Source organism: Nipponia nippon, unplaced genomic scaffold (assembly GCF_047370975.1).
Source record: "Nipponia nippon isolate SJK-2023a ecotype South Korea unplaced genomic scaffold, ASM4737097v1 scaffold_9, whole genome shotgun sequence".
NCBI classification, from domain to species: Eukaryota; Metazoa; Chordata; class Aves; order Pelecaniformes; family Threskiornithidae; genus Nipponia; species Nipponia nippon.
This window is the reverse complement of record NW_028262413.1, coordinates 23,973,662-23,997,449: the sequence shown is the minus strand read 5'-3', so window position 1 is coordinate 23,997,449 and position 23,788 is coordinate 23,973,662. Positions and strand designations below refer to the sequence as shown.

The window sequence follows — 23,788 nt, the reverse complement described above, 5'->3', positions numbered from 1 at the left end:
CTCTGGGCCTTGGCAGCACTGCCAAAAAGCAGAGACGACAGGGAAAGCCTCAGCATGGCTCAGGCACAGAGGATGCAGGAGGATGGGGAGGTTCCCTCTAAGACCAAGCCCAGTCTGGGAGTCAGGGCATCGCTCTGGACCTCAGCTGATCGGAGGGATCCCACTCTGTGCTGCTCTTGTGCCCTGGGCCTCTAGGGATTCAGGGCAAGCTCTGGGATGCAGCTAGAGCGGGAGGTACGTTCGTGCAAGAGTCACGTTTCCCATCATCCGTGGAACATGGTCCAGATGCCTCGAACCCAAAACACTCCCAGCTTTGGCTGCTGACGTGACGTGCAAGAGCGGGCACTGGGGGAAGAGCCTGCTGACACACAGCCATCCTGATGGGTGACACTGGCTGACCACGGGACAGCAATTGCCTGGCGTGCCGGCAGCTCGCATCGCCTCTCTTTCTTCAGCAGAGACTGGCAGTGAGCCACCACTTCCTTCCGGCAGCACCTCCTTCTGCACAGCCTCTCGGTCCATCTCTTGAAAAAGCAAGCGGGACAGTTGGATCAGATGGAACCCTTCCCCATCAGGGAGATGGCATCTTCAGGAGGCAAGACTTTCTTTGAGAAAGACATTGATAAGGTTTTGAAAAAACGCCTGGGCTTTTGGGGCTGCGCCTAGTCACTACTCCAAACACCAGCCACGCCTGACCTGCTGGGAGACCAGGCAATTGCACACGATCTTCTGGTCTGCATTGCACGTAGTGCATTCTCCGCAAAGTGTGAGGCGATGCTAAAGGCCTTCCTTCAAGAGGATGGGAAGAAGCTGCAGCCAGGCCAGGCGGGGAAACAGCCCTTCTGAGAAGGGCTCCTCCGCAAGGCCCTCATGCCCTTCCCTGTAAGCACCAGCAACGGTCACGTTGGTCCCATCCCAGCTATCGCTCTGCAGACGGGAAATGGAGCACAACCCAAAAAGCCTGCTCAGTCAGCATCTCCACCTGACTTCCAGCACTCGGAAAGGGCAAGCAGCATTGCCTGGGACCTCGCTCCCGCCTGGAACTGGCCCAGTGTCAAGCAGTGCTGTGCGTGAGCCCAACACAAGTTCAGCACATGCCAGGCCCTCAAATCTGCCTACTGACACGTGCAAAAGCCACCTCCGAGCACTACTGGTCAAACTGGGGCAGCAGCAGCCCCTGGCACTCGGCCTGAACCACGACTGGCAGCAGAGGCTCTGCACCATCTCTGTGGCTCGCCAGCACCTGCAAGGCATGAAAGCCAGCGTCGCTGCTGCGAGGCTCCGATCGATCCCTTCCTGCTGTGCCGGCTACAGCGTGTGCAGACGTGTATCTAAATCCTCCGGTTGCCGAGCCTCACGGCTAAGGCAGAGTGAAATATACCCACCGTGTCCTCTCTTCAGTTCCTCCAGCATTTGCCTTAGGACCTCAGATGGCTCCGGGGACCTTCTTCCTCCTTCGGCTTGGTACTTTGCTCTTGGAGGACCTTAACAGAAAGTATTTCGTTCAACTTCACACGATTAAATTACAGAAAAGCAGTGCACAGCCTGCAAGGTCAGCAGAGACCAACTACTCACCCCTGCGATGCCAGCCTGGCTCTAGCGCAGCATCCAGCCGAGGAGCTGGAAAAGTCCTCCCTGCGGGCACATCTGCAACTAAACACCCAGAGAAGCTTCCGCCATCTGTTGTGATCTACATCGGCACAACTGAGTCGCAGAAGCTGTAAGGGGATCACGCGAGGAGAGGGCGCACGCGTAGAGGCGCCTGGCTGGCTGACCCTTGGGCTTTCAGCTGGCAGCTCTCAAAGGGGGGAAAAAGCCGTGATGTACCCATGCCATCTGCCAGAGGCTCTGTCCTGGAACCCAAGCGGGAAGCTGGATCACCTTCGCCTACAGGCACGGCTGCAAAGAAGCGCAGGACAGAACAGCTCCCGTGACACAGTTCAAGATACTTCTTCAGACGGGAGCGGCAGTGAGCGCAATTCAAAGACGGGATTACTCCATGGCACTCATCTCTCCCTTCCACTCAGGAGCACGGTGCAAAGAGTTACCGCGTGCCTGCAGTGGCACCGCGCTGGGACGAAACGAACCGCGTGCGGAGCTGCCGGGAGGAAGGACTCCCTGGAGCTCACGCCAGCTCTAAACTCAACCCCAACAAGCCCGCTGGCTTGGCTGGCACCGGGAGCAGCTCAGGCTCCGCGGGGCTGGCAAAGACAGCTTTGCAAGGCAAAACCACTCAGCCTGACCTGTTCCCCCCCTGCTCTTCTCCACGTCTGTGCATCGGCCACAGAAGGAGCAACAGGCATTTCACAGGGAAAGAAGATTAAAAGGTAAATGCTCCTTCCTCCCACTGACTTCCCTGTGGGATTGCTCTCAGGCTCGAGGACAGGCATAGGCCAAGAAGTCGGGAAGCCGTCGACCTTGAGAGGAACTTAAGGAAAATTGCACGTGAACAAGCTCTTGCCACGCTGTCAGTGTTTATGCTTTCAAGGGAAGGGACATTGAGAACTTACCTCCGGGATGCCCCAAGGGCTCCAAACCAACATCCAGCCGAGACGCTGGATAACCATTGCTGCCACCCTCACCTAGACGCAAGCACAATGAGAAATGTTTCCATCGCATGCTGGGATCCACTGCTGCCTTAGTGAACTGCAGGCACTGGAAGGGGGGGGTCAGGTAACAGCGGGGGAGCCAGACGTAGGTGGAGTTTGCCAAAGCTGCAGAGGGGCCCAGTGACCTCCTGTCTGTCTCCTGGCAGCTCTCCAAACACTCTTTCCAGGCCACGTGCAACACCCCTCGAGGAGCGGATGGACCAACGTACGGCCCCTCGGGGCTTTCTTACTGGGAGAGCTCTCACGCACGCGGAGGAAACCCTCGCTAAAGCACTGGAGGGAAAAAACCATCATCCACACTTCCCGGGAGAAGAGCCCGCTGGCCCGTGAAAGGCTGCACCAGTGTCCCCCGCTTACCTGCTCCCTGCGCTCACCACGGAGCAGCCCAGGCAGCCCTGACATGTAGGGCCAGGAGGAGGAGGATGAGGAGGAGGCGGCAGGTGGGGGCCTGCACTCTCACCATGTTGCTGCTGCTGCTGCCGCCGCCGCTGCTGCTGCTGCAGTTGGGGCCGGGGGCTGAGCGGTTGGTGCTTATGGCCAGCGCGGCACCGTGGGGCTCTGTGACCTCACAGCCCTGCTGTGACCTCACGGCTGTGCTGAGGCAGCGTGGAGAGGGCTCTCAGGGCGCTTATGGAGAGCCGCTGGAGCGCAGTCCCAGCCGGGGCTGAGCCCACGGCTCTGCCCTGTTTTCCGGGCGCTGTCACAGGGGCAGCGAGGAGCTCACAGTCCCCCAAAACAACAGGAAACCAGAGCCAAGGGATTTCGGACCTCCTTGGGTGCTGTTAGCAACAGCTCACAAGGCTGAAGAGTGAGTGGTTTCAGTCTCGAGACTCAAGTGCAAGATCCCCTCCTGTAGGCAGCTTCCAGGCTGGAGCCCTGTTTGGTGCCTTGGGGGACCCCAGGGCTAACGAGTCACTTTCACCTTACGGGAAAGAGGAAGCCGTTACTTTTCCATTTCTTCTTCATGTGAAATCTAAGGGAATACTTTCTGTCAGGTCCTCAAAGAGCTAAGTCATAGAATCATAGAATCGTTTAGGTGGGAAAAGACCTTTAAGGTCATCGAGACCAACTGTTGGCCTAGCACTGCCAAGTCCACCACTAAACCATGTCCCTAAGCACCACATCTACCAGTCTTTGACCTACCTCCAGGGATGGAGAGACAACCACTTCCCTAGGCAGCCTGTTCCAGTGCCTGACTACCCTTTCAGTGAAGAAATTTTCCTAATATCCAATCTAAAACTGCTCTGGCGCAACTTGAGGCCATTTCCTCTTATCCTATCGCTTGTTATCTGGAAGAAGAGATCGACACCGACCTCGCTACACCCTCCTTTCAGGTAGTTGTAGAGAGTTATAAGGTGTCCCCTGAGCCTCCTTTTCTCCAGGCTAACCAACCCCAGTTCCCTCAGCTGCTCCGCATAGTACTTGTGGTCTAGACCCTTCACCAGCTTCTTTGCCCTTCTTTGGACACACTCTAGCACCTCAATTGGTTTTTTTTAGCACCATTAGTGTTTCCTGTTAGAAGAACAGGTACTCCACTGTGTCACTGCATGAACACATCATCTATTTTTCCTGCTGGGAATTATGACCTACCTGTCTGGATTGTCAGTGATTCAACAACAATACTGCAGTATCAGACTAAAGTATGATCAGAATTCATTTTGTTCCTATTGCTTTCAGGAAAAAAGGAGCTGACTTTATTTTCAATGGCCCCATATTGCTTCTCGCCTCCTTTTGCTGCCCCCCGGCAGTCATCCAAAGAGCATTCACTAACATCAGCCTCTTTGCAGGCACTTTCATTTCCTTTCAATTTAGGATTTCTCTTCACTTTAAAGGGAAAAACCAGCTCATCACAGTCTTTTCTCTCAACAACAACTTAGCAGCTTTCTAAACATTTGTTAAAATATTGTTAAGCAACTCCCCAGTATTAATTGTTTTTCTGTATCAAACGCTTTTCTCCCAATGGATTTGGCTTACAGTTACTACTTTTCATTTTTTGGAGTCAACCCTATTAAGATTTTTGATGCAGGAGGGAAAACAGAAGGCCAAGACTGTAGGTAAGTGCAAATAACACCGAGACTCACAATGCAAGCACCTAACACGAGAACTTTAAACTCATTTTGTCTATGAGGCATCTTGACTCTCTCCCTCTAGGCTGGTACCCTGCAGTATTGCAGCAAGAAAGGGGGTGTGGGGAAGGGAAAGTGTAAGTAAATGAAAGTTACTCGCTCTCATGGTTGCTGGATATTTAGAAGGTTGATTTTACCTGCACTGCAGTCACTAAAACTGGATACTCAGATAAAGACTCCAGGCTTCACGTAGCTTGCATAACACCCAGAACCAATGAGACAGCTACTGTCATGGAAAACTGAAAGAGTCTTGTCTATTGATATTGCACATCTACTCTTACGAAAATCCAGTTCTGACTTGAGAGCTGTCTGGAGGACCCAACAGTTAGTTTCCCATATTTGAAAGGGAGAGTTCTAGAAATCGCCATCTGTGTACATTTCAAGGAGAGAACCCAATGAGTGCTGAAAAAAAACCAAACAAAAACATCATGTTAATTTTAAGGTATCACATATATCTTCTGCACTGTTGCCTTAATTTTCTATTTTCAAGGTTCAAATGTATTCCATCAGAAGTTCTAAGAGTAATCAAATCCACTTTAATGGGCTTTCAGTATAAAGGGTAACATAAAATCTTTCCTAAGCAGCCTAAAAAAAAGTTTACATTAAAAGATGTAAGAGATACACAACTATGCTCAAGTATTTTTATTTGTCTAACATATGAAATAAAACAAGTTACAGCAAAGCATGAAACCTGATGAGGATTCTACCTTAAGGAAAAAAAAAAAATTGTCTTTTGTAATAACAAATAGTTGGAACCAGCACATTGCTTTAGCGACATTGTTCCCTTCAAGACAAGTCTAAACTGTTCAACATTATGAAAACTCTGCCTATTGCTTTGTACCAGAAAATTTATTACCCCCAAATCATTTACAACAGACAGCATGCATTCCAAAACTGATTTGTTACTTTAGGCCACAACAACTCACTTTCAAAGCTTAAAGAATCCATTATACTGTGCAAAGGAAAGAGCACAAACAAGACACGTATTAGAGACGAGTTTAAATGGAATTCCATTATAAAGTTTAGATCGAGGAAGCCTACAAACATGGCCATACAATTCATTTGAAGCATTCTTGGCGCAGCGGACTGGGGAAAAAGATTGAATACAATTCTTATTTCATAAAGTGTGCAAGCATTTGTCACAATTTCAGAAACCTGCTTTCTTGGTTGGGAGAAGGAAGCAAGCCAGTTAGAGAAGTTGAATGTGATTAACTTAGGAACTCTTCTGTTTGGGAGATGTTATTACCTCCTTACACAGTACATGTCATTTATTTTACTTTGGTGCAGCGCAAAACATAATACGTGTGTTCAGCACTGCTCTGTTTCTATTATTTTGTTATAAGCAACAATAGGCATTTGGGTCAGTGGGAGCTATTTGATTAAAATTCTTTATATGTTTTCCAGCTATGGAGGCCACTGAAATTTAACAGCTGCTTCCCTGCTCTAATTAGCTTTCCTAAGATCAGAGAGATTACTACACCGCAAGAGGCAAAACCAGCTCAAATTGAGTAAGAAGCTACAGAAGTCACACAGAACCCTAACCCATACACACACAGTTGTGTTGTGAAGGGGCCACAGGAGGCTGGTGCGGGTGCAGCCCCCCAGTGCTCAGGGCAGAGGGTGCAGGGTACTGAACTGACTTAATAATGGTGACATGGGGGCTCAGGTGTCAGCTGATGCTGGACTCCACTGTGGCACTGGGCTGAACATCTGTGTTTAAAGATCAAAGAACTTACGCAGAAAGCCAAGATTTAGAAAGTTACCTATACACTTTGATTTATATCCTCTTTAATCACAAGAGACAATTCTCAGAATTTTTTTTTTTAAATCACTGCAAATTCACATCATTAAGAGTCTTTCTGTACTAAGTTTTCACAAAATTTGAAAGGAAGCATAGAAACAGTGCATAGAAGCGATACGTATTTGGTCAGCATTTTAAAGTCCTGTATTTCTTTGAACTGCGGCATACGCAAATAGTTCAACATAGGCTTTAAATTGTGTGTAATTCTATATGACCAAAATACAGGAAGCTGCTTTGAAATGAAACCTAAAACATACAACACAACCGTGAGCAACTGACTGTAGGTGCCTAGCTGCCTACTGGGGTTAGCCCACAACAGTAGGTAACTGAGTCCTTTGCAGGTGACAGTATTCCGAGTTTAACACATGGGTGTTCGCAACTTACTTTTCTATTCAAAGCTGTTTGACAAAGGAGACCCAGCATCACAGAGTCTGTCTTGTTGTTCTCGCAGAGAAGCTTCTCATAACCTGCTCAGGGACTGATCAAACTAAAAACTTTCTAGGTTCCTTTATCCACCGTCACTCTCTTTGGCTGGAGTCATGTTCTGGTGGTCCTTTCTATAATTGCTACTGCTGGAAATTGATTTTTTCTTTTTTTTTTTTTTTAAAGCTGTTAAAAATCTGCTGTTCCTTTAGCTTAAACAATTCTCCTCTCTTTTTTTATTTTATCCAAAACACATACCTATTTTGTTTTTCAGTTTTCACTTGAAATATTGACTGTAAAAACCCCAAAACTGGTCAAAACCAATCCAACCTATTCTGAGCATACTAGTTGCAGAATGAAGTATAGAGTAAAAGAGAGCATCATTATCTAACATTTAAACAATTTCTTTAAAGCTACCATTTAAGACCTGGGTCTTCTATGATCTTTGCCAAGGAAAATCACCAGTGACCTTAATGAGATTTATTTAGGCATGCAGATTACACCATTTAGTTAACAGCGATTTTATAATACATGGAACCAACTCTGTTACAGGTGAGCATTTACACTCAGTAACAGCCAGAAGGGCTATTGAATGAGCTTTATCCAGCTGATTTTTTTTTCCTACAGTAATGCTACTTCTTAGTGAAAGTAATACATTCTCAAAGAAAATGCCTTGGTTGTTCAAAATAACACATTTGTATTTTTGTGTCTGGGTCAACTGCCCATGTGCATGTTCTAAAAACCATTTCTAAACACAGGCAAGTTATGAACCATAAAATTACTTGGAAACAGGAAAGTAGACTGAGTCTAAGCCCAGAACACCAATTCCCTAAGTTTTGGGAATCCAAACACTGTGATTCAAGCACATGCAGCAACACAAAATACTACTAGAAAGCATCCAAACCCAAGTTAGTATATGCCCCTGACTCCTGCTTTCCAGCCCATCTCTACGTAAAAACCTCCACGAGGTCAGATGAGGAAAATGCAGTAATTCTTCCAATAGAAATACAGCTTCCAGTTCTTACTTGCAATTTGTTGTGTGAAGTGTTCCACATATCCCCTTTAACTCTGTGACTAATGCTGAGCTGCAGTTTGTAAACTAAGAGTCAAAAGAGCATGTTTCCAGTTTCAAAACCAAACAAGTCTGTAGAGCTTTTCTACTTTTCTATAAGCAGTGGCTTGCCGACGGGTAGGTGGAGATCAGCACCACACAGTGCGACAGCACAAGGATCAGTCATCAGCCTTTGTTGCACCAAAACCCTGCTTAAGCTAGGTGTTGAAAATATGGGTTAAAAGGCCAACTTTTAAAGTCCTGAAGGGTTGGTGTTGTTTTTTTTTTCCACCCAGATTTTTCTTCACATTTCTGGTCACTTGGTACTATAGCAGAATAATGAAAACAAGAAGTTTTGATTGCTACCTTGGAGAAATTATTTAATGAGAGAAATGAAAAACATTTGTAGTTCATCACAGTCAGCTCCGGGTACCAAAAGCTCTTGTACGGTTGGCTCTTTTGGCCCTCTGTGATAGTTTAGGGCCACATCCTCATTAAATACACATGCACAAAGCAAAACTTTCAACTGCATGTACATGTGACCACTGTGGTAGTAGAAGGGACCGATTTAGAGGATGCTGAAATATAATTACATCATATATCCATTAGAAGGATGGTCTCTGCAGCTCCCAGAGAATTTGGCAGAGCATTAAAAGCCTGTCAAGGTTGACCACACAGTAACTGAAGGGGAGGAAGAAAAAAACCACCAAACCATAGCAAAAAACTGAAAAAGGATTTCTAGTGTGCTTTTGCATTTGTGTTTGATCTAAAATAGAAGTAGTATTCTGGAAGTATACCTAAGACAAAATAGTAAGAAAGTACCCAGCATACCTCCCCCACCACTTTGCTTACCCCCAAAAACCAGAGGGGTTCTTGGCAAAGTCCTTTCTTCTCCAAGGACATCCCTATTATTACATGTTTCACTGGAAGGTGGGAGACAAAGGTTCAAGCTCCAAGTATAAGAGTGGAAAAGCTCTTCAGAAATGCTCCTGAAAACTTTTCCAATGGAAGTCCCAACTGAGCATCCATCTTCCTTAATTTTAAATCTGCAAGTTGTTTCAAATTCGTGTTCAGAGATTCTTTTAGGGGACAGGAAAAAGGGATATTTCTGACCAGCTTTAATTGCAACAAAATAAATACAGATTTTGATCAACTCATATCGAAGTTGAGAGATTGTGCAAGTAAAGAAAACCATTCTTCCTCTCCTCTTCCAATTCCTGCTTCTCTCGGTTGTCTCCAGCCCAGTCTTAGAAACCTGAGCTCAGATTTGGAAACAAGATTGATTTTTCCTTTGAGGATGCTGATAGTAACATGTTCCAACTTGTTAAGAGAAGCTCCTCACTTGTTCAATTCTATCACTAGTAACAGGTTTGCCCAGCTTCATGCAGTCCCTTAACAGTGGCCTCCATTTACAGGACAGGGTTGTTTTCGATGTTACTGTTCTGGGAAGTAAGCTCATTTGTGTGTTTGTCAAGCTCCCCTTCTCTTCGGTAAGGCATCCCAATTTCTGCTTGGACAGCTTGCTTTCTTCTTTTCTAAATACTGTTTCTCCAGCTTTTCTGGTACAAGCAATTTATGTTGCAGGAATAGAGAGAGAGTAAAGAGAAAGTTCAAATCTAGAGCTACCCGACAGTTATACATTCTAGAGAGAGGGTTTTAGTTTGATTTCCTGCATGGAGGTGCAAATTTGGTTAGATTTGGGGTTTATAGCTTAATAAGTAGAACATGCCTCTCATGCTGGAAAGCCAAGCCTTTCTGCTCAAGTTTTAGCTGGCGTTAGTCTGCATTCTTCAGCTAACTTGGAACAAAACAGGTTCACACCAGCATAGGCTCCAGCGCATACTTTGTGCTTTTACTAAGGTTTGTTCTGAGCCTTCATCACCAGGTTTGACTCAGCGAATACTCTGACACTTTTTCAACCCTTATGGCTCTGCACTGAACTTGAATAGATTTGATTTTCTAATCCCCTCTATTGATTTCTAAGCATGTTTTTGAAACATTAAATGATTTATATCCTTCATTTGGAACAAAGGACCTGGCACAGGGCCTTCTCACAGTACAACCAAGCTGCTGCAAACACAGAGTAGACTGGAAGAAAGTTGCAATGGTTATGTCAAATCCATGAACTGAAAATGATGTCTCAATAGCAGTATCTGCCAGCTAGAGAAAGAGGCTGACAACCAAACACATTTGCGGCTGAGGCTTATAGTTGTCTAACAAGTTACTAAGGTGTCTCAGCTAACTTTCATAAGGGTCCCCAGGGACAGGGAAGTTAGAGTAAGGCCTGTTCTAAAGAACATTTATTTTTCTGCATCTTCTTGCCTGAAAAGAATTTATGAAATCTAGTATTGCCATCAGTCACTGTGACTTTTGTGTGTGCAGGCAGCTACCCTTAGAAGAACAAAAGTCCTTAAAGAATTCAAAACTAGCTTTGAAATGTTAATGAATGTTTTGTCATATGCATCAGAGGGAGAAGAACCAGATCCTAAATGTGTCATGGCTGTAGATGACACAATTAAGCACTTTTGTTTCTATTTCTTGATTTCACATTTTGATTCTTTATAGTATTTACTTAGAAGTGCTAATTTCAACCATATCCAGTACTTACTGAATTTGGCTTTTTCTGTAAAGACTGCATCTCCAACAAGCAAGCTTTTTCAAGCAAAGGGGCAAGTTTTATTTTTAAATACACTCTCGAATGGGAATTATTTTATGATGGTTCACTGTCTTATTATTGAAGTGTTTCCACTGTCTTATTATTATTTAAAACATTCCTTGCCAGATAAGCTGGTCCAAAGACTGTCCTCAAAAACATAAGGCCATCTCGATGCCATCATGTATCTTGGAACGCAGAACACATACAACATATATGAAATAAAAGAGATTCCCTAAAGTCTGTCCATTGCTGTCATAGGATGAAAGTCCAAAGCTGCATATTTACTCTGTCTAAAATGGCTCTCTCTCTGCAAAAGTGGAAAGGAAAGAATACCACTCACTGCCTTCCCCTCTGTTCCTCTTACTGTATACAGTATCAGAGAAGAGCCAATTTGGATCTGAAATACCAAATGTTCTGGATGAAAAAATTTAAATTAATTTAATATATCTGTTGGTAACTCCCCTGCTTTCCTTGAAGCAGGGGCTTATTCCAAGAATTACCACACCTTTGTTACAGGTTTTCTTAAATGTGAACAAGTAACCAAAAGAAACATGCATTAACAGCAATGTACTTTGAATTTTGTCTCAATACAAGATATCTCAGCTTTTCTATGACAACCCAACATAGAAATGTTGAGCAAGTTTCTCTCTGCTTCATTAGTCTTAAAAACCAAAACAAACCAAACACCCAATGCAAAAAAAACCCCAAAACTCCATGAAAAAGCCTCCAGACCCCCTATCTAAACACAGTTCTGTTCACCCACTGCATCTTCCAGCCTAAGAAATTAGTTTTCTACCTCTGTAAAGGAATAAAAAGAAAATAAAAGACAAAGCCAGAGCAAACTTTCTTATTAAAAGTTGATAAGGATACTAATCCAGATAATGATGCATGTTCCCGATTCCCATTCCCCACAGAAGCAAAAAACCACGAACCTACATGAAATTTCAGAGATCAGCAATCTTTATAGAACCAATATAGTGTGCTGTAAATTAAAAAAAAAAAAAAAAAGCAAACGCTCAACCAAGACATCTCAATTTTTGTTCAAATTTTGTATCAGAACTGAAGTCAATTGGTATTGCACTGAAAAGATGGAGAAAGTAAAAAAGAAAACAAAATGCATGCAAATAGGTTTTATGTCAGCCCTTTTGAATCAAACGTGTTAGCAGGCATACTGAAATTTAAACAGCTCCACTAGATGGCAATACGCAGTGTTAGCATTCCCCTACCTGAGCACTAATACTCTGCATTTCTAACTTTTTTCCCCTCCCTTCTGCTTACTGTCAAATGAAAATTGATCTTTTAGATGAAACAGAAAAAGACATATTTAACTGTGTGCTTTTCATGACTAAAAACATTGCCTGAAACATTGTGGTATTCTGATCTCACCATGCTCCAGATCTGCAGTTCTGCTTCGACTCAAAGATTCACTCAACTCTCGTGCAAATGGTCAAAAGGGTAAGAAAGACTAATATATTAAGTAGGTAGTTGTGCAAGAGCGGGCGTAGGTAGAGAGCAAGAAAATTCACCATATTCTATATTACCATATTCACACTCATCACGCATGGCTTCAGGGCTAACCATTTTGCATACCTCGAGAATGCCAAATCAGTGCTATCTTACCCCTTATATCAATATTTTAATCTCCTTGCACTCAAAACATGTAAACTTGCCTCAATGTGCCAGCTGCAGTGCAAGTCAGCCATGAAGACTATTGCCAACAATAAAACTCATAATCAATTTCTGATTCCTAACAATGCAGGAATCCCAGCCATATATTGGGACCTTGCTGTAGCAAAATCTCCATCAAAAATTTCAAAGCCAACTATTCTTGTTAGAACTACGATCCATTTCCCTCCCATCATCACTTTAGAAAAATCCAGAAATGAGGTTTAGTTATACTACTAACATACTGACAACAATTTAATGTAATTCAATAAAGCTCTCTTTTATTGCAAACCAGTATGTTCTACATGCAGGCAGAATTGCTTTATAGATTATACTGCTTTTGATGTCACCTTTGATCAGATTTACTCCTTAACTTCAATAGAGCTATTTCAGAGCAGCACCTGCCCAGATGACATCAGAATCAAGACCAACACATTAACATTTTTGTGCATTGACTGAGAATATTTGTCCCTGATTGCAGCAACTGTAAATGAGCAGACAAATGTCTTCCTAAAAATAGACAAAATGCAGCATTAGCAGCACATCCTTCCCACAAACTGCACTTTTGCTTATTAAAAATTTATGAAGTACATAAACTCACACAGCATCATACAAGACAAACTGAGACCCAGTCTCTGCCCCGAAGAGCTAAGTTACAGGATCTTTCACAAGCAGTATCTATGAACATTCAGTTTAATGTGCTCCATTTCCCTGTCATAGGAAGACAAGTTAGAGAAGAATTAACACAGAGAGATGAAAGACCTACATAGACCATATGATTAGCAGAACAAGGAAGAAAACCAACAATTTTGGTTACCATGCTCCAGTATTAGCCTTGTGGTCTCCCAAAGGATGTAATGTAGACAATGCTACCCCCACAAAAAGTGACAGTCTTCGTCTGAACTGTTTTGTATATGTAGATGCCTGCCTTTCACTCACTTTCAAAAGAGCCTCTTGATCATGGTCCCATGAGTATACAATATCATGAAAGAAATACACCTGGTACAACTGTGACTTACAACCATACATTCAGACTCTCTCATTTAAACTGCAACTTCAGTGCAAGCTATCACCAATCAACTGTGGTTATGTACCAACAACATGCCATGGAACACTTATTTTAATATACAACTTTGCACTTTTTTTTTTTTTTTTAATTATAAGGAGGTTTACAATGTTCAAAGGCTGAAACAATGTAAGTTAACACAAGAGACCTAGGACCAGAAACTAGAATGAATCTGGCAGAGATCCTAATGCCATCAGCTCCAGGATTTCTTGCAAGCTTTTAGTCTGGGGGTGTTTTCCATAAGCAGTGTAATGTTTCCTTTGCCACTAACGCTCAATCCTGCAGAGTGCAAGTTTATTAAGGGCTGCATTTTGACTAATGGTACATCATATAACCTTAAAAACATTTTCTGGCTTTGCAATATTTTTAAGAGAAGCAAGATAATGTATTACAATCCAGGCCCCACTGGTCATTAAACTTTTGATCTCTTCACAGTTCCAGTAGACTAGAAAATTAATTCAGCTGATAAAAGACTGGAGTTAACTACCAATGCTAGAAGGAACTTCTGATTTTTAAATCAAATTCCCCTGTGCCAATAAACCTTCTGTTGGTTATATCTATCTCTTTTTCAGACCAATTCAACAATAGTTGTCTTATGCGGAGTTTGGTGCATGGTCAGAATTCAGCAACAACAAAAAATGATATTGTGTAGCATAGACTGATATTTCTGAAGTCAGAAAAGATTCGCTACATACAAGGTGAGACTGGAAAAAAAACAAACCCAAGAAATTTCCAAAAACCCAGCAAAACCCCAATGTGCTCTGCAGTGAGAAACTTGCTCAGAAAGGTACAAAACCTCACACAAACCCAGCAAGCAGTTCACTTGGCAACTGACTAAATCTGCTGCTTTTTTCCTGGGTGCCTGAGGAAGATTTTTAGCTGGTGAGAGATTATCATCTGCTGGCAAAGGAGAACAGGGATGCTCAAATACCTAGGATGCCACTTTGCTTCCCAACCATCCAAATCCCCTGTGAAGACTGGACTTCAAGTCAACCAAAAATGCAGTTCTCTTAATACCTGCAATGGAAGATTTGTAGAGCAAGAAGCAACTTCTCCAAAGCTGGTAGGCAATAACATGAAGGAGGAGGACAGATAGATGCCCTTTACGTAGTGGTTTCTGAAGTATTCTCCAAAACAAGGTGTCGGGGAAGGGGCATGGTTTTTGTCTGTATGGGTGACAGCACCCTTTTAGTTTAATCCACTTGTACAAGAACAAAAAACTTTTTTCACCACAACAGTTTGCTTTTCCTCTTTCTCTCATTTTTTCAAACCTCTTTTGCTCCTATTATATCTGCAGATGCACCTGGCACTTCTGTACACAGTGCCCTGAAAGCCCCTCAGACAGACTTGTTTTAACATCCTTTGGAGAAGGACAGAATGAGAGAGTCCTACAATTTCTAGATAAGGAGAAATTAATTTGTTTGCAGAATGACTCCATGGACATGTAATAAGCTGAGGCATGACCAGGAAATACCAAGGAAGGATTTCGACTTGGGCCAGAACCTCCACTGGAGAGCTGCCAGATAGTCTTTTATCTGGAAAGGGGGAAAGGATGGGAGGAAGATTAATTAAAAAAAAAAAAAAAATTCAAATCCAGGAAACCATGATTTATGGCTAAATGAAAAAGAAAGACTTATTTTCCCCATAGTTTTAAAATGGAGTGATGATACAGAAAAGACTGAGAGCTACTACTGGTGTAAAGAATCAGGAGGTCCAGAGAACCTGGGAGGAAACACTCCACAGCTATCTCCTCTGGAGGCAGCAAAATAGTGATAAAACTGTGTTTACAAACATGTTTCCTGAATATGTCGATCGAAAAATACAGTTTTTAGAGCAATAAACTTCCCAGAGACAAGTGACCTGACTAGGGAGGCATTGGTGTGCCTCTACCTGCGCACATAGAGTTTTGGATTGAAGAGTGAGAATGCCACAGGAGAACACGCAATGCAGCTGGCACATGATTACTTCAATGCATGTACAGGGAGGTGATAAATCATTTAGAGCTTCAGGGATTAGGGACTCCTGCCAAACCCTCAAAAATGTTTGAAACTTGATAAGAAAGAAACAAAGAAAAAGTCAATACTATGTAAGCTCTGTTTCTCTAACTTGGGCAATATTAATAATAACAATTAAAAAAAAAATCAGAGTATTTTACACAATTTATCCCATGCTTCATTATTTTGCACTACCTGAAAAAACACCAAATAAGACTGGTATTACATCCTAAGTTGGTGCATCCAATTATTCCTCTGAAATCAGGTGGTTTATATGTTGCCCTTTATGATTTTCCTGCTGTTATGACAAGGGAAAGGGGATGCTTATTAGATACACCTGGCAGAAATTTTAATTCCATTAAGATAATTTTCAAAAACTGCTTTTAAAATGGAAATAAACAAGGGCTCCTGAACTGGTCAAAGCAGCAACAACTTGTTTTGCTGGAAAAGCTTTGAATTTTCTTTTTTTTCTACCAAAGCTGAAGAGTTACATTAGGGGATGTCTGAGCGAATCAGCTCAGTGCCAGTCAAATTCATGTTGGTCAAATTCATGTTATTCTGTTGGGTTAGCAGGAGCACTCTTGTCCCTTGACCTGCAAGCTTCTATTATAGCCTATAACAATGCAATGTGAACTCCCTGTTTGGCACCTGTTAACACCTGATGATAGGCAAGTCCTGCTTAGACACATGCTTGACTGATCCTATAACATCTAAGTAATATTGCATTGCTTGTTAGTCAGAGTTTCACTCACTGGCAGGCAAAAGCCACAGAAATTCAGACTCGAGCTTGGCAGACAGAGCCTCTAAAAGAAGGTGTGAAATGCCTGGTGGGTCCAGCCAATGTTCTGTTTAGTTTGGTATTATCTCTCCAACTGTGGCAAAAGGAAGTATTATTTAGACAAAATGTGCAAGCCCAGCCACTTTCTACAGACCATTCCCTTTGTACGTCCCTGACATCCACAACTGTTGTATTGAGGCTGTTAAGGAGACATCTCTGCCATGACGCCAGTGCCTTGTCCATGAATTTGTCTTTTGCCTTTGTAAAAAAGCTGATGTTCTTTGTCTCTACCATTGCTTTCGGCTGCCAGTTCCAGAAGGTTGCTCACTACCTGCCACGTAGAGAAGTATTCCCCCTTTCAATTGTTTTAAGTTTAAGTCTTATAGCGTTTTCTTCAGGCGTTTCCTAGCACTAGTGTTACAAGATTTGGTGAACAGTTCCACACTTGGTTTATCCACCACAATTCAGGATGTCCTTCTGGGATGATAACTCCCTCCCAAAAGAATCCACATAAAGTGCAGCAGAACGTGCAAGTGACAGGATCTCCTATGATCCTTGCCCAAGTCATACACAATATTAATTCCACAAGATGTTCCAGGACAGGAAATAAACATATTTAAGTTTTCCTGTGCCTGGTAATATGCAGTGGAAGCTGTGATCACAATCTACTGATACTTCCCCATGAGGTCAGTTCCCAAAAGTCATTGCTGTTCAGGATGATTTACTGAACACAAGAAAATTTCAGTTCCAAAAGAAGCACTCAACATGTAGTTTTACATATTCTAATATTAAAGAAAATGAAGTCTAGCACTACTGCCACAGCTGTCAACGAAGACTGAACTCTATAACGCAGTATAAAGGGCTATCTTCTTACATGTAAAATACACATACCTTGCATGAATGCTAAACTACAGAGTCAAGCACCAGGATTTTTATAGAGCCCTATTACGCATAACTGCGTATCTTAGCCATTCAGTGTGGTACTTGCCAGCACATCGAGCAACGTGACAGAGGGACTTGTCACACTGCCAAACACCTTGCCCCACTTGTCTGTGGAGAAACATCTTTTCAAAGTAATGATTTTCTCCATCCCATAAAAGCAAAGAGAAAGTGAAGATGAACAACAGTAATTAAAAAGTGGAAATTAGAACTGTAGTAAAGGAATTTCTTTTAGAAAATACGACAATTGCTTAAGGCATAGGAACAAAGTAGCAAATCCCATTTCCCAAAGTATTGGGATCACTAGCAAAACCAAACTAATGTTGCATCTCTGCACATACGAAGCAGCTGCCTGGCAAGTAAAGACAGCTCCTGTTTCATTAGTACCAAGCACCGTTCAGGTGCTTGTCAGCCTCACTTTCCTCTTCAACAGCTTGAAACTGTAGAATGCAAACACCGTTGCCATAATCCACTGGTCTTTTGAATAAAAGGTGCATTTTAGGAAATAACTAGGCCTTAGGTCCTGACATAAAATCTCTTTATAACTACCTTGATTTCCAATCCCAAACCAACTTCAGAGCCCAGAGCCCTGTCTCACAGTGACAATTTGTTCTGCTACCAAGAGGTTTTGTTTCTTCCTGCTCTTTCCACACCCACACATATACTCTTAGGCTATCTCATTTGAGACTGGTAACTAAGCACATATCTGGACTCTGCACTGGCTGCATATGGTTGAGTGACCACATATCTTTATTCCATTTAATCTAATAAAAGAACAAATTCCCTAGATTTCCTTCAACATCCTCTTCCTTAGAAGAGCACACTTCAGCAGCCAAGACAGTAAAGCAAAGGTCTGTTTAGCCTCAGGAAAGTGCGTCCAATACCTGCCTGCCTCCCTCCCAACTTGCTCAAGCTTGTGCTGTTTTCCTCTGTGGTCATGAAATAAAATTAAAGATCAATTTAACCGCCTGGAAGAAACAAACCTATAAATAAGTAGTCATAAAACCTAGAAGACAAGACAGGAAAAAACAAAATCTAACAAACAAGAATAGAGGCTGAAAATTTAATTCCAGAACTAAAGAAAAAGCAAACTTTCTATTGAATAGTTCTGGGAAAGAAAGCAATTTACAATTTTTCCTGGAAGCACTTGTCAGTCATACATATGTCCTGAAAAAGGCAGATTCATTATGTCTTAGGCTATGGTTTGTTCACTTCTATGAAAACTAGGAGTCCCTGCCCTGAAGAGTTTACAGTCTAAGGGTGTGTTCACACTGCCATCGTAGGTATGACTCTTTCTGGTGTAGGCTTCTAAACAAAAAATATTTCACTAGTCAACATCTAAATAAATAATTAACTATTCTCCAAAAACTCCTGAATGAGGATAACATGGCCCAATAAATTATAACACAAACTCCATATTTGCAAAAACATGTGCAACTGCTGGAAGAAGTTCTTATTCAACCTGTTCTAATTTAGATTGTAAAACCATCATAGAAAAGGTACAAAGGAACTGACTTGTAACTCAAACATTTTTGGGTAAGAGTGCTGAATGGGGTATACGTAAATAATTCTTTTGTTGTATATTATAAGAAAACATACATGGCCAAGCTAAAAGCATTGCTTCATTAAGTCAGTGACAAAGTTCTATTAACTTCACTAGAACCAGGATTCATTCTCATGAAAGCAGCATAAGAATCTTGCCCAAAATTCAGGTTATTAATAAACACTGACGACTAATAAAGACAGAAAGGCAACTCACTGCTGCTAAAATGAAAATATATAGTGGAACACAAAGGCACCTACATGCATATCCTTCTTCAGGACAGCAATTACAGTCTCACAATAGATTATGCAATATGTTCAAAGGGTGAGGAAGAGGGAAGCCATAATATTACTCAATTCTTTTGCAGAGCAATTTCTTTTCTCTAGGTCTCAATGTTTATTTTAGAGATTTAATATCAGATATTCCAAACTGCAGTTCTGACGCTTCTTGAGTTTCATGGATAACTTATTAACCTGCTAGATAGAAAATTTAACCTCAAATAAAAAAATTGATTGTCTGATTTCTTGATTGGCTGACTGCCTGTATTCCAAGTCAAGCTAAACTTGTATGCGTAGACCTTGAAGTGTCTACTCATTTTGGGTGGGGAATTCTCTCCAGAGTATATATCCCAAGGGGTAAACATTTGTTGCTGTTTTTATTGCTTGCTGAGTGAGTTTTCTTCATTGCTGATTTGCAACATGATGAAAAACAAAGAATAACTCGGAATAAGAACTACCAAGACAGAAACAAACTTCTGTCTCTTTCTTTAGGGTAATAAAATATCTTGACTGTTCACTAAACACTGAGGCTGTAAAGCATCAAGATTTTGTATGTTAGATGCTTTGCTGATTCAAACGAATCTTTTAATGTTACTTTCAAGTGACATTGAAACCTATTCTGTCTGATACACTGGTGTTTATTTTTTCTCAGCAAGAAAAAAATTAAATCCTTACAAATAGATCAGAATTTTGGGGGGGGTTGATGTTGGGGTTTTTTGTGTTTTTTTTTTTTGTTTTGTTTTGGTTTTTTTTTTTGGGGGGGGGGGGGCAGGGGGGAGGTCAGGAAGTTTCCTTCATCTTAAAGAGAATCTATACCCCCGGGTAGGTGACATTGTGTGGTGGCACTAAGAAGAGACAATCTATTAGGGTTCCTTCAGAACTGTTTCTTCAGGTGGTTCACCTGGCAAAAAAAAAAAAATAAAAAATAAAAGACAGCCTGTTCCCTCAAAGTTTGTCAAACTGCAAGTTTGCCGTTCGGCATTCTGTTATAAGTTCCTAACATCTAAGGGGAAAAAAGGAAATAACCAAAAGATTTTAAGTGCCAGAAGAAATAACTGTTTCTATATGGTTCTTGTCCCATTGCTTACTAGAATTCTGCTATTGGTCACAAAAAATAAGAAAAAGGAAATATAAAACACAGCACCATTTGACCTTCACATTTAGATAATCCTGATTCCAAAAGACTCCTTCCATGCCAGGCTCCTAAGCCAGCACAGATACAACCTTACCCCACAGTATGTAGCCATAAAAAGAGATAGAAAAGTCACAAGAGTTTCACCAAACCCTTTTTTGCTGCAGATGGGGGAAAGGTCCTCAAAATAAGGTAACCTTGGTAAATGAACTAGGGAAAAATCTGTGCACAACAGAAAGAAACCAAATCTATGCATCTAACGCACAAAACAGTAAAACCAGCTTTTTGATTATGGGATGAACCTTCACTTCTGGTTGTTGTCTCTGAGCAACTTAGTCAACATTTGAAATTGTATAAATAAAGAAATAATTATCAAAAGATTCATCCATAGACAATGCCACCTTAAGGTAGTTCCTCTCAAGTCATTGTGTCTGCAGATTCTTGTATTTGAAGTACCAAGAACCTGTGTTTATTCAACCAAAGAGATTTATCTTCACACAAAAGATTTTTTTTTTTTAATTTATTTTTTCCCCTTCACATGCCAATCCTCCACCAGTCCTGCTGTGTCCTCTTGCTAACTCTCCAGGGGTGCACACAGCTGAGCCACAGGAGTCTGTAGACCCTACAAGGCTATTGAAGAAGAGGTGAATCCCTGTCACTGGGCTTAGCAGTTCCTCAAATGCTGATTCTTCTACCTGTGCAAAACTGCAATTTTACAAAGTCATCTTAAGACAGAACTTAAGTTAAGACAGAAGAGTCTTAAGTAATGAACTTGTTTCAGAATATTTTTTCAATATTTTGTATTTATGAAAGCAGAGGTGAGACTGAGGAGGGGCAGGGGAACTTCAAAGCTCCAAGCCACAGGTCTGAGATATTTGCAAAAACCACCTGAGGAAATATGTCAAGTGGTGGGTGTTACGCAGTGATTTTTCATTAATTTTAATTACTGTCATTCTATAGGATAGTGAGCATCCTCAGTCTTTCGCCTCCAAATTGCACTGGGATTTATGCCAAATTTCTTCTCCCTCTTTGGTTCCCTCAAGCAATATTTAGTAATGGAAGCGCTTTAACATGTTTAAGTAAGAAGTGTAAATGCCAAACACTTCTGAATGGGAAGGAACCTGTATCTTAAATGGCATATGAAGCCTTTATTCATAATTCTATAAACTAAAAGCCTGAACTATTTGGGATCAACTAAAAGGCTTGATCAGGCTTGAGAAGAGAGTAGATGGAACATCCCCATTTAAGGAAAAGCAAAACAAAACACAAAGCAACTCTAACTTTTCATAACCATTAATAGTGCATACTGAGGGTGGTAGGGGAGGGAGAGACAAAAACCCACAATAAATTCCCTTGACAGCAGCTTATTGTTTTACGTTAAAAAAAAAAATATTGTCTGCACCAGATTTGCAATACAGGTGACCTAATAATAATAATCTAGTCCTGGCTTCCTTGAGCCATGATGACTCCAGATCCCATTCTCCTCTCACATCCCCCAATAACCATATGAGAACTGCTTTTCAAACTCGGGCATCTTTGTTGCAGTGCTCATTTGCAGATAAATTAGTCTGACAGGGCATAAGTCACATGCCTGCGCAGAGGACTCACAATGACCTGTGTTTGGAGACAGCCAGACATAAGCCACGGCCAATACAGAAGTAGCACAGCCACATTACCATGGTTTTGAGCCCAGATTAGGTGCCTACCTCCTAGGAGGCAAGCAAATAAAAAAAAAAAAAAAAAAGAAAAAAGAAAAAGAAACCAGCAAACTAGAAGTATCATCTTGGGAATGATCATTAATGGCTTGAGAACAAGATCTTACTGGTTTGTGAAGTAAAGATTTCATTAAAACATGAACGCTAACTGGGAAGCTTAGAGGCAGCAGCCCCAACACTTCATATTTCCTATACTTCCACTTGGATGGCAGCTGATGGGGCAGAGACAGCAATTCCATGTAAACTAGAAGTATCTCACGATAGCTATGGCGTATTTGCCAAAATAGAGACTTTCTTTTCCAAAAAGCAGCATTCGTGAAGATTCACTTGAATGAGACTTTCATACAGATTTGCTGCATCAAGCATTGCAAACAAAATTAATCCTCAACAAGAAGTAGAAGTCAGACTGTATGCTTCCCCATGGCAGTCAGTTTACCTTCAGAGACATTCCACACCTCTAAAGGAGAACAGCGGTCCAGTGAAAAAAACATCCACTAATTTTCCTTAGGTTTCCACAGTTAACCAAAGAGCAACTCACCATTTTTTTTTTCCGGTTTATATTCTTCCACACCCATAAGTGGAGCTCACCCACAAGCTCAGTCATTTTTCATGTTAACAAATGTCAGTAGACAGGGGAATACTTTCCACCCTCCACAAAAAAAGTGCCAGCTTGGGTTCTTAAGTAAATACAGTTACAATTTCTTTCCAAATGCACCTGCATTACCTTCTCAAAGCTATTCCAGTCAAAAGAAGTCCTTCATCTTTATCTCTTAACTCCCTTTGTAGCAAGGCTCCTTGTCATGCTTACCTTCCTCAGTTTTCCTATTCACTTTACATATAAGCTAGTTGTGTGCCAGACCCTGGGCTTTCACAATACTTTTTGCTCAATGTGCCCTACAAAAGGCCTTCTGAAGAGCGCTCTCTCAATCTGAAGAGAAGGGTTTGGTTTTGGTTTTGTTGTTTTTTTTTTTTCAGGGGTCTCTGTGTGTGTGTTTGGGCTTTGCGTGTGTCTGTGTGTGTGTCCCCCATCCCCTAGCTGCAAAGTTCTCCCTGCATCATCGCCAGCCCAAGGAAATCTGCCATTGTACAGTTAGATAGTCTCTTTGTGGTACAATTTTCCTGCAACTACTCAAAATCTCAGGGTATAGAAAGTGAAATTTGGGGAGCATATGTGTGCTAGAGACTATTTAGAGACCTAAATTTAACAGAGATACATCCAAGGTTGGGTTACAACTAAGTTATCTTTCAATGTTCGGAATGAAGATATTAGAAGGGATTTTCTCATTCACTCTCCAAGTTGTTTTTCACCTATAAAACAGATCTAGTTGTCTTGAAACTAACTTCAGCTATTTAAAATTCAATTTAAATTCATTAACTAGCACTGTATAGTGGAAGGAGTCAGTAAGTGCACACCACCAGTGTCATGGATACATTGTCCTTCCTACTCACACTGCAATTACTACTTTAAGTCACCCCAAATGCATTTGGCCCAAAATCTCCTTCAATTTCTGCCTTAGAACAGTGATATCAAGCCAAACTCCACCACATACCACACAGGTCTGTCACAGCTTCCAGGCTGTATGGTATCTTGCAGCAAGGCCCTGGTTGTACATCTTTGAAGATGGAAGATAATGAGTTGATCTAGGTAGTTTATGGACAGCACAGAAAGGGAAGGTCCACCTGCCACCTACAATGATGCAGTGGTCTGGGAAAAGCAATGAATGCCTTCATGCAAGAAAGAGCTCTCCCTTCAGGTATTTAAACTGAAATCTGAATTGAATTTCTGCCTTTAAATTGAAATCCCACCCAAAGACAGAACTTATACCGCTTGGGGAAAAAAACCAAAACCCCACACCAAAATCCACATGCCCCCCCCCCCGCCCCCCTTACCCCAGATTTCAACAATAGCTCTATTTTTCATTTTTCTGGCCAAAAAACAGAGTGGAAAATGAGTTGAAATTAATTTGTTTGAGATAAAAGATCTATGTTTGGGGGGGGGGTAATTTTTCCAT

At 41.9% G+C, this 23,788-nt stretch overlaps 1 protein-coding gene across 1 annotated transcript; it reads right to left on the bottom strand.

Annotated features, from left to right (window-relative positions):
- Window positions 1-222: 222 nt before the first annotated feature.
- Window positions 223-2,619, bottom strand: LOC148050194 (uncharacterized). Its single transcript, XM_087744296.1, has 6 exons — window positions 2,511-2,619; window positions 2,356-2,428; window positions 1,828-1,898; window positions 1,576-1,653; window positions 1,386-1,484; window positions 223-524 (listed from the first exon to the last, which is right to left on the bottom strand). Exons 1-6 carry the CDS (start codon window positions 2,617-2,619, stop codon window positions 223-225), a joined length of 732 nt encoding a protein of 243 aa, XP_087600422.1.
- Window positions 2,620-23,788: the final 21,169 nt, after the last annotated feature.

Excerpts from the sequence above, each read along its gene's own strand:
- LOC148050194 (XM_087744296.1), bottom strand. The coding sequence starts at position 2,619 with ATGCGATGGAAACATTTCTCATTGTGCTTGCGTCTAGGTGAGGGTGGC. Across the intron at positions 1,485-1,575 it reads GCCAGGCTGGCATCGCAGGG|GTCCTCCAAGAGCAAAGTAC; the intron begins GTGAGTAGTTGG and ends CTTTCTGTTAAG. Across the intron at positions 525-1,385 it reads GGAACTGAAGAGAGGACACG|AGATGGACCGAGAGGCTGTG; the intron begins GTGGGTATATTT and ends TGCTTTTTCAAG.